A 16,059-nucleotide genomic window follows, 5' to 3' on the forward strand; every position below is an offset into this window, starting at 1 on the left:
CTCGACCATAAAAAAGTCCACATAATTTAACTTGGTCACTTGATTCAATTAAATTCCGACTCTGTTGGGCTGTTTATGTTGCCCAGTTCGAATTAATGGACAGATCAAATTATTTTAAAATATTGCAAAAATGAAGGAACAAAGTGTAAAAAGATGCGCAGCATCTGGTTCACCCTACACCTGTGGCGTGTTCGAGATTAATAACTGGTGCGCAACTATAAATACTTTAATCTCCATCACTGATGCCTTTCAATTTGATCAATGCTAGTGTAGCAAAATGTGAGCTTCTGGTTTACTTTAAAGAACAAAATGATTTGGTTCCTTGATGCAAGTAGATACCTTCCACTCAAATAAACTGGCTTTGTTTATTTTACATTTTCTATGATTAAAATACAGCCATCCAAAGGGGTCAAATCTCCCAAGCAATATTCATTCGTTTTGTGGAGTGCACGGGCAATTTATTTAAGTATTAGGCCCCTTTGCAAATTATTTTTGCTTAGTCGTGCACACATGGTAACTTATGCGCAATCAAGTAGGGACAGAGAAAACTATATTCTGGAATATATAACACTGTCTTTGTGAAGTTTTTTTTTAATTGCACGTACATTTGGCTTTATATCACTATTTAATTATGAATAAAGTTAGCAGCTCCATATGGTTGTAATCTCTGGTCAGCCTGGTAATTGTTAACATTTCAGGTGTGCAGGTTTATGCGGACAAGATTATTAAACGGAAATAAATTGCTGATCCGAGGAGATGCGATCAGTTCTAAAAAGGCCTGTATATAGGCACTTATGGATAAGACAACATAAATCAAATAAGAAAATATTTACCTGAACAGAAGATTTTTTTTTTTTTAAGTTTGAACTTGTACATATTGGAATATTCTTGCAACGTGTTCAATAAATAACACAATGCTTGGATTTACTGTCTGTCCATTGTCCTCAGTAGCAGTGAGGAAGGCTGCATACTAAAGTGATCATTAGTTTAAGAACTGGAAAAATTAAATACTTCCCATATGTGCAAATTCTACAACAGGAGATCAGAGAGACAATTTAAAGTGATTTCTTCCCAAGAAGCAAATTCAATCAAAAGCAAACAATAGAGACCTGAAGATCCAACTGGTTGGCCAATGGAGAAGATCGGTGAGAGGATATCGTGGATGAGGTTGGAGATGAAACCTGACTGTAACAAATTAAATCACATGTGAAATCGAAGAACATATGTGCAATTTAAAAATGAAGTAAACACTCAGGAAGATACTGTTCAATGCAATAAGTGCACAATACGTACGCTTTTGGTAGAATGGGTGGACACAGGTCTTTAGTGGCCTGAAGTAAAAGAGTACGGCAGGACTCATCAGCGGCCTTATTTAACCAGGTTCTTCCCTGTGTAAATAAGAATTCGCATGCCATAACTTATCATAGAATGTAGATTTCAGTTACTATTTTAGTGGGACCTGAAGCATTTGCATAGACTGTTTAATGCGTTGTTCAAAATCCTTTCCAGCAACTTTGTATGCAATGATTTTGTGTATTTTATACTAAATGATTCTTCCACAGAACCAGCCTTATGTCCCTTCGGCATATACTTTAATTTCCCATGATTGTATTTGAAAGGTATTTCAATAAAATATATACACTAAAAAACTGTGTTCAAGGTTTTTATGAGGAAAATGTATTGCACTGTTGAATTTTAAGGGCTAATTTTACTTGCATGTATTTATAAGCAAGTAGCATCAACAACCAATCTGCATGCTGCAAAATCACAAGCATCATTCACAATCAATAGCTGGTCCACACAGCCAGCAGGGGAGGCTCCTAGCCAGAAGCATGCATGGATCAAATCAGTTTTATTTTCATTTTCCAGGGATCCATCACAATAACAGCCTCCAGACATTACTATTCTAAGTTGCCAGTCAATGGCAATAGCAAGCACCAATATGAAGTAGCACCAGTCAGATGCAGAATATACTTCCTTCTACTTTGTACCAACATCAGCAACCCAGTGTCACAACTAAAAACTAAAAATCTGCAGGACACTGACCGTCAGCATTGTGAATGAGGACTAATTTATTCAAAATGCTACTTTCTTCACATTACTAGAGTAGGTCAGGTTGTGGGTGAAACATGAGTGGAGCGGAAATCATTTTGAAGACAGGAACAGGCACAAATCATTCAAATCCTTCGAGCATGTTACAACATTTTTGAGATCACGGTTGATCTGCAGGCGAACTCCATCTGCCTACCTTGACTCTTTATCACTTAATATTCTTCGGCTAGCTAAAACCTATCCATCTCATGTTTAAAAATAATTCATCTAGTATCTATTGCTTTTTTGTGGGAGAGAGTTCTGCACCTCCATAATCTTTTGTGTGTCAAAGTGTTTCCTAATTTCTCTCTTGCATGGATTGTCTCTTGGATATTCCCCTGTCTTAGATTCCCTCACCAGCATCAAAGATCTCTCTCTATTTACCCTGTCAATTCCTTTTAAAATCCTAAAAACCTCAATTAAATCACTGTTTAAAATTCTAGGGAATACAAACCTTTCTCCCACATTAGAAATGAGCATAAAACATAGAATACTCCACTGCAATTCTGAGGGTGGCCTGCACTGTTGGAGGTGTCATCTTTTGAATGACAAGTTAAAAACAAAGGTTGCACCTACCCTGCCAAGTGGACGGGGAAAAAAATCACAGAAGACAGGGAGTCACCCCCATGTCCAGGCCATTATTCATCCCTTGATCAACGTCACTAAAGAGATTATCTGGTCATTATCACATTGTGTTTATGCAATATTTTTTCTGCGAGAATTACCTACGTTACGACAGTGATTTAAAAAATACATTATTGGTTGTCGGGCACTTTGGGAAGTCCCATGATCATGGAAGTTGCTATATAAATGCAAGTCTTCCTTTTTTGAATTTTGCTCAGCAACATCTGTTAACTTTGAAAATGGAAAATAAATTATTTTGGGAACACACTTTTGGTATAAAGGAGAAGTTACTGAATATAGAAGGTAAGAGCAGTGGTAAACATACGAAAAGAAGCAAAAGGTTGATATTAACTTAAAAACAGCTACTGATAATTCAAATTCAATGTTGCCATTTGAAGAAATAATGGACAGTTCTCTTTGGAAAAGAGAGCAGAGTTCCTTCCCTCATAAGAATACAAGAAATACAAGAATTATTTTTGGGGAAAAATGACTTTGAACGGGATTGAGAGCTGAAGTACACGTTCCAGTTGCCAGGAAACCAAATACAAACACTTACAAGTACAAACATTGGTTCATCTCTGTAGAATGGGCATAGTTAATCAATTTGGCTTCAGCATATGCTGTCAAATCCACATCTTTGATAAAAAACCAGCTCTGTGAATTTTACATAACATCCATTTGGCAAGTACAGCATTTCCCTCTTTCACCACCAGATTGAACATAGAACATTGCACAAAGCGTATTTGAATAATTTTTAACAACTCAGCTTCCTTTGCAGTGTTCCTCGTACAAATATGAAATATATCATGCTGACCTTCATAGTCAAAGTGCTTTTGGTGGCAAATTTGTTAAAGCTGGGATTTTCCTGCAGGAAGCCCTCACTGATGAGCTGCTGACCCAAGGCCTTCCACCAGGTTTCAGGATGGTTCTTTCCACTGCCAAACAGATGGTGATTACGATGTCTTTCTGGTAAACGCTGAGAGTGCTGCGAGCACAAGGAAAGTATGTTCATCATTCATCAAAAAAGCCAAACGCTCAATATCCCAATTACTCCTGCACACATGGCATATTAGTTTACCACTGTCAGGATTCTTAGCTTTCTAAATAGACACAAAGTACAAAAGCAAAGATGTTACGCCAATCCTTTATAAATCACTAGTTGGGCCTCAGCTGGAGTAGTGTCCCCAATTCTGGGCATCACAACTTATAAAAGGAGGTCAGGACCTCGGAGGCAGCGAAGGCCAGATTTACGAGAATGGAACCAGGGATGAGGGGCTTCAGTGTTGTGGTGTGACAGCGATGTTAAAGGGAAAATTAATAGAGGTGCGTACAAATTATGATGGGTTTTAATAGATTAAAGAGAAACAGCTTCCACTGTAGGATGATTGGTAACCACAGGGCATATGTAACTAGCACTTTCAAATTGGAATTGGATATTTACTTGAAAAGGAAACATTTTCAGGGCTTCAGGGAAAGAGCAGAGGAGTGGGACTAATTGGATAGCTTTCGAAGAGCCAGTGCAGACTTGCTGGGTTGAGCACCCTCCTTCCATGCTCTATCATTCTGCATCTTGTTAAAAGTCTGCTCAAATTATATTCAACATTATTGAAAATAACATACTCAGAGATGTTTTACTTAAATTTGATTTGAAACAGCATATACGTTCACACAAGGTATTCCTATAGGTAACATGGAATTTTTAGCACAGAGCTAAAGAGTTGGCTTTTAAAGCAGACCAAGGCAGGCCAGCAGCAGGGTTCAACTCCCGTACCAGCCTCCCCGAACAGATGCCAGAATATGGTGACTAGGGGCTTTTCACAGTAACTTAATTTGAAGCCAACTTGTGACAATAAGCGATTTCCATTTTTTTTTCATTTCATTTCATCCATCCAACTTTCCACTCATGCTCCACAAACTTACATTTATGTTGCTGGTGTTGAGATTATCATCAATTTTTGCATCCAAAAAGATACCCCCTTGAATCACAATGTAACAGGTCAAAGTAACAGCACCTGTCCACAGGTATTGTAAATAATGAAATTAAAATTTTGGCTGCGCAGTGCCACAAAACATTAGGTCACCAAAAAAAAGTGCCATAACTGTCAGAGATGCACGTTCACTCACAATGCTGCTGTGGGAAAGGAAGCAAAATCAGACAACAGCCAAGAGATCCATGGGATGTCATCGCACACTTGTTATTACCACCAGCATTATCGAAGGCTTGGGAGCAGGTCATCCATCTGCAATCCTGCCCAGGTGCTGTATGTGGCCTCAGGGCAGACAGGGTGGCACAGTGGTTAGCACTGCTGCTTCACAGCTCCAGGGACCCGGGTTCAATTCCGGCCTCGGGTGACTGTGGAGTTTGCACTTTCTCCCCGTGACTGCGGGGTTTCCTCCGGGTGCTCCGGCTTCCTCCCACAGTCCAAAGATATGCAGATTAGGTGAATCGGCCAAGGTAATTTGTTCCGTAGTGTCCAAAAGGTTAGGTGGGGTTACTGGATTAAGGGGGTAGGGTGGAGGTGTGGGTGTAAATGGGGTGGTCTTTCCAAGGGCTAGTGCAGACTCGATCAGCCGAATGCCCTCCTTCTGCACTGCGATTCTATGATTCTATGAGATGCAGCAGAGGCACTGTGTAAAAACTTTGATCATGTACAGAATGGCTGTGTAAAGTCAATATGTGAAGCACAGAGCTGTGGTCCAATAACAAAGGGCCTACACCTGTAATCCCTGTCTCACATTGAGAGGATTGCTACTGGTATATGCAGCTGCTCGCCAGTATTATGATAGACTGAATCTTGGAAAATAAATTCTAGCACCTGTGTCAAAGTTGGAGTGACTTTTAACTGCAACACATCATTTTTCTCTTTTCCAGTAACATTATATCGAACACACGTATTAAAAATCTGACATCTGCATGCATTTTTATGTCAATTTTCCTCATACAAAATTTCTATATTGACATTTATAATAGAATCCATGTAAACTAGCCACATGTAATAAATCTTCCCTGCCTGTGGCACTGCACAAGGAGGAGGTTGTAGTCATAGTACATGGGTAGTTTCCATTATAAGTGTGACACAGAAATAAATAATGGAAAACTAAAAATAAAGACATAATATCTCGGCAGGGTGGAATCACATCTGCATTTCCTGGTCCAGTTATCATCGGTGTCATAATCTTGCTTTATTTGACTTGATCATGACACCATAAGTGAAATACTACAAGACATCAAGAAATAGAAATAAACAACAGTTGCCATAGGTTGGGAAACAAGTTAATTGGAGCCAAATATGAAAAATCACCCTTGGGATTTGACATATACAATTTTTTTTTGTACATTTGATTTTAATGGCAAAACACTTACCGATCCTCGCAAGAACAAAACAGGGACACCAATTCCAAATCTTTCTCCTAAAACACAGACTGCAGATAGCAATTGAAACACTTCTTTTCCAAAATCTTGCATCTCATTTTCCGTGTCATCTGCAGAAATGCAGCTACCAATTCTACAGCAGAAAACAAGGAAAATATTAAATTCTTATAGAATGTAAAGCAAACCCAAAAAAAACAATGCAATCTTTTTTGCCTCTATTTTAGGGAGGGGCCATTTGATCCCAACTGTCCTTATATTTATAATCTACTTTGCTAAACAGTTGCAACTATATAGCACCTAGCATGTCGTTGAGCTATCCTAAATACTCCGAACTAATGAATCACTTTAGAAGTGCAGTCACTGTTACGTCACAAAATTGAGCAGTCAATCTGTGATGAGCAGGATCAAGCAAGTATTAAGATGAATAACTAGCTGTTTTGTTTCTTGGTGGGTTGAGCCGGGGGTTGAACACTGGTCAAAACACCAGAAGTTGTTCTCACTCTTTGTTGAATGGTGCCATAGAATCTTTTAGTACTAGGGGCCACTGTTTGAAATCCAGGTCTCAGGGCCACTGTTTAAAAAAAGTAAAGGGTAGTCCATTTAGTACAGCGATGAGGAGAAATATTAACAACTCAGAGGGTTGAGTGTGTTTGGAACTCTCTTCCTCAAAAGGTAGCAGAATACTTTTAAGGCAGAAGCAGATTGATTCTTGATAAGCAAGGGGGTGAATAGTCATTGGAGGTAGGCAGGAAAGTGGAGCGGAGGTTACAATCAGATCAACCACTGTCCCACTGAATGGTGAGTCAGGCTTGCAGGGCCGAGGGCCTACTCCTGCGTTCATATGTTCTCCACTCACCTGAACCACTATTACTTATATAATCATCTAAACTCATGGAATGCTGCCTATTCAGATAGCCATCCAATATACAGTTAGAATTTCAGATCACAGATCTGTTTTAAAATATCCTTATTGTGTTTTTACAGCATTGTTGGCATAATTCTCCAATGTAAAAGCGTAGCAGCTGCTGTAGGGCATTATAAATAGATTTATTTTGGATAGTGAATTGTACATTGTACTGTATGGTATATACTGCAGCTTCATTCTTCCCTCTTCTCCCAGTTAAATCTTTCAAAACATTATGGATATTGTACATTTAATATAAATGGTCCCCACAGGTCACATACGATATTATCAAATATCTTCTTGTCAATATTAGTGATAAAGATGAGAATTATTAACAAAACCATGACTAGCACTTCTTTTAAGCAGATGCATAGAATTTCGTACAATGTCTACTGGTACAAGGGACTTAACAGGATGGATTATAAAACACAACTACAATGGGAAACATGTTTTTGATCTCTAGGAAGCTTGACAGCTCACAAATTATATTTATTCCCAAAATAACATTTCAATCATTGATCTAACTCCATCTGTGATCCACAGCTCGATCACTTACCTTAATCTACAATTGTCACAACATCTATCAGTCCCAATGATCCCAAGGGTAGCCTTCCTGAGCTGTGCATCTTCAAAATGGGACAGGATAATACTGTGGGAATGGAAAATCTGTAGTCACTTAGCATCAGGTGAGCATATATATATATATATATAGGTTAAGGTTTTGTACCGGAATGTTCAGGTGGCAAATATTTTTCAATTCAAAGTTGAATATAGGTTAAGAAAGGGAATTTTAGGGCAGCACGGTGGCCTAGTGGTTAGCACAACCGCCTCACGGCGCTGAGGTCCCAGGTTCGATCCCGGCTCTGGGTCACTGTCCGTGTGGAGTTTGCACATTCTCCCCGTGTCTGCGTGGGTTTCGCCCCCACAACCCAAAAATGTGCAGAGTAGGTGGGTTGGCCACGCTAAATTGCCCCTTAATTGGAAAAAATAATTGGGTAATCTAAATTTTTAAAAAAAAAGAAAGGGAATTTTGTTTAACTGTGGAAGAGAAAATGAATGAGCATCATCATGTTTATCAGCAAAGTGACAGAAAGGGACATCGGCAGTGCTGTCAAGCAGCACTTACTCAACAATAACCTGCTCGCTGATGCGCAGTTTAGGTTCTGCCAGGGTCAATCAGCACCTGACCTCATTACAGCCTTGGTCCAAACATGGACAAAAGAGCTGGACTCAAGAAGTGAGATGAGAGTGTCTGGCCTTGCCATCAAGGCAGCATTTGACCAAGTATGGCATCAATAAGCCCGATCAAAAGCTGGAGTTAATGGGAATCAGGGAGAAATCTCCCCACTGGTTGGAGTCATATCTAGTGAGTACAAAGGAAGATGATTGTGGTCATTGGAGATCAATCGTCTCAGTCCCAGAACATCAATGCAAGAGCTCCTCAGAGTAATGCAGGAGCTCCTCAGGGTAATGCAGGAGCTCCTCAGGGTACTGCTCTAGACCCAGCCATTAGCAACTATTTTTTCAAGACCATCATAAGGTCAGAAGTGCGGATGTTCACTGATGATTGCACAATGTTCAACATCATTCATGACTCTTCAGATCTGAGCAGTCTGTGCCCATGTGCACAAGACCTGGATAACATTCAGACTTGGGCTGATAAGTGGCAAGTAACATTCATGCACAAGTGCCAAGCAATGACAATCTCCAACAGGGGACAATCCAACCATCTTCCCTTGACTTCATCGCTGAACACCACTGAATCCCCAATATCAACATCCTTGGGGTCACAATGAGCAGAAATTTAGCCATGAGGTCATGGGAAATCTGCAAAGAGTAAATAACCTCCTGATTCGCCAGAACCTGTCCACCATATGTAAGGCACAAGTCAGGAATGTGATGGAATACTCTCCACTTGTCTAAACGAGTGCAGCTGCAACAACACTCAACAAGCTCAACAACATTCAGGACAAAGCAGTCCGTTTGATTGGCACCCCATGCACCATCCCAAGCATCCACATCCTCCACCATTGATGCACATTGGCAGCAGTGTACATCATCTACAAGATGCACAGCAGCAACTCACACCAAGGCTCCCTCAACAGCACCTTCCAAACCCACAATCTCTACAACTAGAAGGACATTATCTGCAAGCTCATGTCCAAGCTACACACCATCCTGAGGAGAGGGAGGTGGAGATGCAGAGGTTTGGAATTCCTACAGAGCAGGAGACCATTAAGCCAATCAAGTCTACGCCGACTCTCTGAAAGACCAACCTTCATAGGCCCACTTCCCAGCCCTATTCCCATAACTCCAACTGACATGCACATCTTTGGATACTAAGGGACAATTTACCATGGCTAATCCATCTAACCCGCACATCTTTGGACTGAGAGGGGAAACCGGAATACCCAGAGGAAATCCACACAGACACGGGGAGAAAGTGCAAACTCCACACAGACAATCACCCAAGGCCGGAATTAAACCCAGGTCCCTCGTGCTGTGAGGCAGCAGAACTAACCACTGTGCCACCATACTGCCGCCGGGAGCAAAATCCAGAGTTTAAGGGCAGATTACTGAAGACTTGGCTGCTCACACTGGGGAAAAAGAACCGGGGGATGTACGAGGTCAGAGTTGGAGGAACACAGATTTATTGGAAGGTTAAATGGCTGAAGGAGGTTACATAGCTAGGGAATTTTAAAATAGAGGTGTTGGTGGACTGTTAGCCAAAGTAGCACAGCAAGCAGAGGTTGGTGGTGGAGAAGAACTTGGTGCAAATTAGGGTTTAGACAGCAAAGTGTTCAATTAGCTTAGGTTTACGGTTAGTTAAATATGGGACAGTATTAGAATAGTTAAATATAGAGATCGCAAAAGCAGGAATGGTAAAGAGCAGATAAGCTGAGGCAGGACCAGAGTCCTGAGGGGTGGGAAATAGCCAGTCTTTCTGAAGAAGTATAGGGGTCAAAAAGAAAGCCGAGATTGCAAAAGTAAAGTCCAGCCTGAGACACTGGGCATAGAGGGGAATGGAATTGGTTATGAGGGAACAGCGTTTGTGGCATGAGCAGAAAACAATGGCTTTTGTCTGCAAAAGACAGAGCCTTAGCTCAATTTTATGTTCGAAAGTTAGCATTTTGAATACTGCACTGAAGTGTCAGCCTTTATTATGTGTTCAAGTCTTGACACAGAACTTGAACCCATGACATTCTGACTCAGAGATGAGAGTGCCAGCAACTGAGCCGAGCTGGCACTGACTGGCATGGAAAATGGATAAAACGATGACTAATTGGAACTAAACGCTTACTTTCTTCTGCACTTGGGTGATGTAAGGTATTTCTTTATTTTTTCCATCATCTTAATTTTGTAGGCACGGAACTTTGGGCTTTTAATCTCACTCAGCAGCCGCCTGAAGAAGAAACAATGACTGCATCGATTACAGTGTACACACTTGTTACTTTCTCAATAGACATGCATGTTTTTGACCACATTTGTCTAAATTATTTCACACCCTTCAAATTTGATCCCCCTTGGCTGTACACCATTCCCTGGGAGAGTAAATCATGCTGATATGGTAGCAATGCCAACCACTGGATGGTATGCAACACTGCATTTAGCATGATGTGAAGATGCTGGCGTTGGACTGGGGTGAGCACAGTAAGAAGTCTTACAACACCAGGTTAAAGTCCAACAGGTTTGTTTCAAGTCACTAGCTTTCGGAGCACTGCTCCTTCCTCAGGTCATTCACCTGAGGAAGGAGCAGTGCTCCGAAAGCCAGTGATTTGAAACAAACCTGTTGGACTTTCACCTGTTTTTGTAAGACTTCTTACTATGCATTTAGCATGACTTACTTTCTGAATGTGTCTCCCTCCCTATAGTTAAGCCTTGGCTTGGTCAGTATACCCCAAAAGTGCTGTTAAGAACAGAAACTTAGTCACAACCCATTGCTTCAAAGCAGTGTGCAAGGTTCGTGTGCTATGTCATCTTGGTATCCACACACACAGGTAAGTTTTTGATTGAACCAAGAGCCTTTTCTATTCTCCTCTAAATAATGCTGCACATCTTATGTACACAGATTTCCAAGAATAATTGTTTTCATACGTTCACATTAGTTTTGCATCAGTAAAAATATTAACTTCAATATCTAAAATGCCTCAAAGTTGCACTACTAAGCAAAATAGAACAGAATGTTGCAGCCATAAAAATCTTTGTTAAATGTACTGATCTTAGTCAGTGCAGCAATGGGGCACTGCAACTTAATGGAGGTTTCTAATTCTGAACCTAACCCCCTGCCAGAAAGGGGTGCATGGAAAGACAGGGGTAGGTTTGAGCTCAGCGATAATGCCTTCCAATGTCAAATAACCTCATAGCACTCCCTGTCTAGATTCACCGATAATGACTTCTTGGTACCAGAAGGTTGCTGGTGCCTGTGGAGCCATACACAGAACAAGAGTCAGCACCTTCGGAATCACAAGTGACTATTCCCCCAAGAAAATATTAAAACATGTAGAAGGATTATTTAGTTAACTATGCTTCTCGCTCCACAGATGCTGCCAAATCTGCTGAGCTTATCGAGTATTTTTGTTTTTATTTCAGATTTCCAGCATCCATTTATCAAAATATGTACAGGGTTTATGGTTTAAATAATAAATTTAAGAATTACTTCACAAGTCTTTTTATAGACATGAATGTTACCTAATCTTGTACTGGTAAGAATAGTGTGATTGTAGAGATAATGATTTGAACTGAAGCCTATGTCACAAAATTACATTTAACAGAGATAATAATATAGGGCATCGTTCTGAGGATGGAGTTTGAAATGCACTGCTACACCAACAAAGGAGAAGGCATGTGGGGGCGGGGGCTAAGAGTGGAAGAGGGAAGAATTGATTAGAATTTCATACTGCAGCTATTCCATAGTTTTAAGCGAGGAAAGTGAAAAGTGCTTGGGATCAGAAGCTATTTAATTTTGCTCAAATTCAAATCTTTGATAGCTGTATATTCCATTAGAAAAGTGAGAAAGTACTAAATGCTTAACAACATTAATAATAGCCTCATTAAACAAAAATGCAGCTGGGTGAAACAAAAACCACCCCCCTACCATGTACAGTGAAGATTCCAATCTGCCAATAAACAAATGCCACTTATTGATCCAGTTAAAAACAGAGCGACAGTAGACTTTTGTACCTGTTTAACATCATGTCTGCAGGAGACCACAGGACGTGGCAAGCACTGGGCAAACCATCCCGTCCAGCCCTCCCAATCTCTTGATAGTAGGATTCCATTTCTTTAGGTGCTCCATAATGAATGACTTTACGAATGTCAGGCTTGTTAATTCCCATACCAAAAGCAACGGTAGCTACCACACACTGGCAGAAAAAAAGTGTTTGGTTGAAAAGGTGAAGCACTCAATTAAAACTACATGTGACCTATGTATAAATAATTAACTAGAACAGAAAACCACGTATTCTAACAATAATGGCCCATAAATTGTTGCCAAGGCAATGGTAAGGGTAATAGCCCTCAGTGTAATTTATATCCAAATGCTGCAGGAAATTCAGGCAAGGGCAGATGCAAGATTTGATGCAGAAAATGAGAAGTTACTGTCCAAGATGTCTGTCTGGCTCACCACTGAAATGGATTGGATGGCGTCAGGTTGCTGTATTTGCTTGGTAGAACTAGCAGAGAGTTAGGTCTTGTCCATATTAGTCTCAGTATCCATTTGATGACACGATAAAGCTTTTTACTGCCAGTCAACCCCTCTAGCTCCGAAAATTAACTTTTTGAAGTCTCATTCATCCAAGATGAATTGTTGGGAGATTTTGGAAATTTCAAATCTAACATTGAATTTATTTTTCTTTAACTTTTCCCGTTCTATATTTTCCACTCTTGTCTCTAATATTTCTTTCGCTCTCATTATTTCTCCTATACGTGATTTGCCATTGAATTCACCCACTCTGACTTCCTTCTTAGTCCATATGCCATTTCCCAGTCACAGTTGCTTTCCCTGTTAACTCAGGTTCCAGATTCCCAGTTTTCCTTAGCTTGATATCAACAGCTCCCACATTCAGGAACGTGCAACATATACATTTTAAAAATCTATATGTTCAAGACCACGTTTAACATGGTCAATGCCAAAACAAATGATGGCCCAGTATAATAACTTCATGACAGCATCAAAGTTTTATTCAATTGTGACCACTTCAAATTTGTGAAGTTGAAGGTGAATGGGTGATACATTGGGTTACGAGTACTCTTCTCCCCATACATCCATTTTAACTAGTTTTAATTTTAACTTCTTCAGGCCCAGTTACCCAGTACCTAGGAAACTAGGCTAATGAAAGGCGACAAGAGGGACAGAACTTCTTGTGGACTAGCAGGAGCAGGCAGGATCCTCCCCCTCCATCCACTCTGTTTTCCAGACTAACAAATAGCCAGTCTGTGACTCTAGCTTGGTGTTGGATGGGTAACCTACTGGATAACTTAAAACTGGACCAGCCATAACGTTTGGCAGGGCCTTCAAGAAAAAATATACTTTTAAGGATTTTGTTCTGCAAATCCTCCCCCTCCACCCCCTCCCCACACCAACCATGCTCTCTTCCCCACTCCGAATTATAATCTGGCCTATTTTAAGATTACACAAAAAAAGAGATTAAAAACAAGAAATGCTGGAAATACTCAGGAAGTCAGGTTGCATCTGTGCAGAGATGAACACAGTTAACATTTCAGGTCAATGAAATTTCAGATCACAATTCTGAAACATTGGGCCAAATATTCCACTCTTTTCCCGAAAACCCGCAACCTCCTCCCATTCCCACAGAAGTTTTGACGGTGAGGCGCAGGTGGACAAGATTCAGTTCTGCTGCCTCCCTAGGCAGGCCCGAGGCAGGGGAAGAGGTGACCAGGTGTTGAGGTGGGCTGGTTAGAAGGCCAGGCTTTAATGCTCCAGGACATCAGTCCCATACTCCACATGGTTCTTATACCCTCATCCCCTCTCTCACCTACACTATCTATTCCCCCATAGCTCCATGTATCCTTCATGTCCCCCATATCCCCTTGCCCCTCCATTCTCCCATGCCCCCTCATATCGCCTCTATTCCTCCTTTTCCCTTCAATCTCCCCCCCCCCCCCCCCCCCCCCCCCCCCCCGGCACCTCTCGCCGCCATGCTTGTTCCATCTCCCCACTGCATCCATTGTGCCAAATACACCAGGTACAGAACAAATCAATCATAGGTAAGTCTTTGAAATACTCCTGAAACTGATATAAAAAGCAAAGAGACTTTGAAATGTATTCCAAGAATCTGTTAGAACAGATGCCTGGCATTTGTTTTTCCAGATGGCCCCATTATGAAGAAGGCAGAGCACTGAGGATGGCTAATGCACTCGGCTTACCAGGGCTCAACCTGCAGGCTTTGTTTGATTGACATCTTTATTACCTTGTAATACATTATTGTTTGATGTGATTTTTCAATGTTTGTGTATTTATTTATACAGGATTATATCTTATATAAGTGTAATGTCGACATTGGTACTGGCCGTGGCTGAGTAACACTTCTATGAGGTTGTAAGCTGAGCAGCTTTGTCTCAAAGTAGATTTTTAAAGCATCTTTTGTTTATAGTATCAGTTTCAGGAGAAACTCGATTTTTCTCTCCACGGATGCAGTCTGACATGTTAAGGTGAACAGCTAAGAAACACCCTGGCTCCTTGGGTTTTTACTACTTTCTCCAAATTAGTTTATTTTTGCTGATATCCATAGCATTCAGGTGTTGATAGCTGCTGGGCAGCACTTTCATTTTGGAAACTGAAGAGCAAGCATCTGGTGCAGCCACAATTAAGGCTCCCTTAATTCCCCTTGCCAGCAAAGCAAAGCTCCCTCTACTCTCCAACATTGTGTCTTCATCTGATCTCCAGATTATCATTCTCCACACAACCCTATTACTATTGCCATTTTTTAATTTAACATTAACGCTCAAACAAAAAAGGAAATATAAAATCATCAATATTGATAAACTGAAAATAGTGACCAAAATTCAGCTTTACACGCCAAGTACAATCCACTGTGGCAACAGCCCGAATAATTTAAATAAAAAGTGATTAAATTGTTTCAGACCTGAATTTCGTCCCTCATGAACTTATGATGGACGTCTCTCCTGGCTTTGATGCCCATGCCTGCATGGTACGTGCCGCAAGCAATATTCATCCGTGCCAACTCTGCAGCCACTACTTCTGTGTTTTTTCTGGAGGGGCAGTAAACTATAGTGGGGCCTTCAAACTCAAACGTGAACCTGCCATTCGAGGCAAAACATACATGTTCAAAATGTTAGAGACTATACTGCTTGTGAAATAGCATAGATTGTGTAATTTTCCACATAGCTGATAAACTCAAGTCAATACGTACTTGTCCCTTTTAATTAAAAAAGGCTTCAAATCTCGCTGGATGTCTGCAGATTTACGGTCAACTTCTAAATATAAGTTTGGTCGATCAAAAGTAGTACAGACAACCCGAGGATTCTTCAGCTTCAGACTCTCTATGATGTCACTTCTAATTGAAGGGCTGGCAGTGGCAGTTAAGGCAACAACTGGAGTCTAGTAACAAGAAATGATCATGTTAACAGCAAAAGAAAAATGTCCCATTTAAACAATAGCATTCATCTTCGTTCTTCAGATGTGGGTGCCACAGTCGAGGCAGCATTTATTGTTAATTCCGATGGGACCTCCGAGTGCACTGAGGTAACCACACACTGTGGGGCTGGAGTCACAGGCAGGACAGGCCAGGTAAAGGTGAGGGCTCCCTTCCTTGAATTACATCAGGGGATTAGTTGTATTTTGGACACTTTCTTTATGCTTGCAAGTCCACAGTTTTATAACTTGCCATGGTAGGATTCAAACTTAATCACTTGGCTGCTGATGCAACACCATAACCATGAGCCTAGTCTACCCAGTTCCGATAACAAAATCAAAATCATATTCTGGAATGTAAAGTAATAATTTGTTTTTGAAAGTTCCAAATTCCTCTTTAAAAATCACCTAAACTTTCCTCCAATGCACTCCAAACAGCCAATGAACTCTTCC

At 40.7% G+C, this 16,059-nt stretch overlaps 1 protein-coding gene across 6 annotated transcripts in view; it reads right to left on the bottom strand.

The window, feature by feature from the left end:
- Positions 1–16,059, bottom strand: part of wrn (WRN RecQ like helicase) — a 137,170-nt gene that overhangs the window by 52,193 nt on the left and 68,918 nt on the right. For all 6 annotated transcript variants that reach the window (XM_038792676.1, XM_038792672.1, XM_038792675.1 and 3 more), the window contains 9 exons: positions 15,386–15,573; positions 15,098–15,272; positions 12,174–12,355; positions 10,294–10,395; positions 7,549–7,641; positions 6,080–6,221; positions 3,530–3,700; positions 1,294–1,388; positions 1,110–1,185 (listed from right to left, as the gene is read on the bottom strand). In XM_038792676.1, the coding sequence (XP_038648604.1) occupies positions 1,110–1,185; positions 1,294–1,388; positions 3,530–3,700; positions 6,080–6,221; positions 7,549–7,641; positions 10,294–10,395; positions 12,174–12,355; positions 15,098–15,272; positions 15,386–15,573 (1,224 nt within the window). The remainder of the gene's footprint in view (positions 1–1,109; positions 1,186–1,293; positions 1,389–3,529; positions 3,701–6,079; positions 6,222–7,548; positions 7,642–10,293; positions 10,396–12,173; positions 12,356–15,097; positions 15,273–15,385; positions 15,574–16,059) is intronic.

The sequence above is a fragment of the Scyliorhinus canicula genome, chromosome 3 (genome assembly GCF_902713615.1).
Source record: "Scyliorhinus canicula chromosome 3, sScyCan1.1, whole genome shotgun sequence".
NCBI classification, from domain to species: domain Eukaryota; kingdom Metazoa; phylum Chordata; class Chondrichthyes; order Carcharhiniformes; family Scyliorhinidae; genus Scyliorhinus; species Scyliorhinus canicula.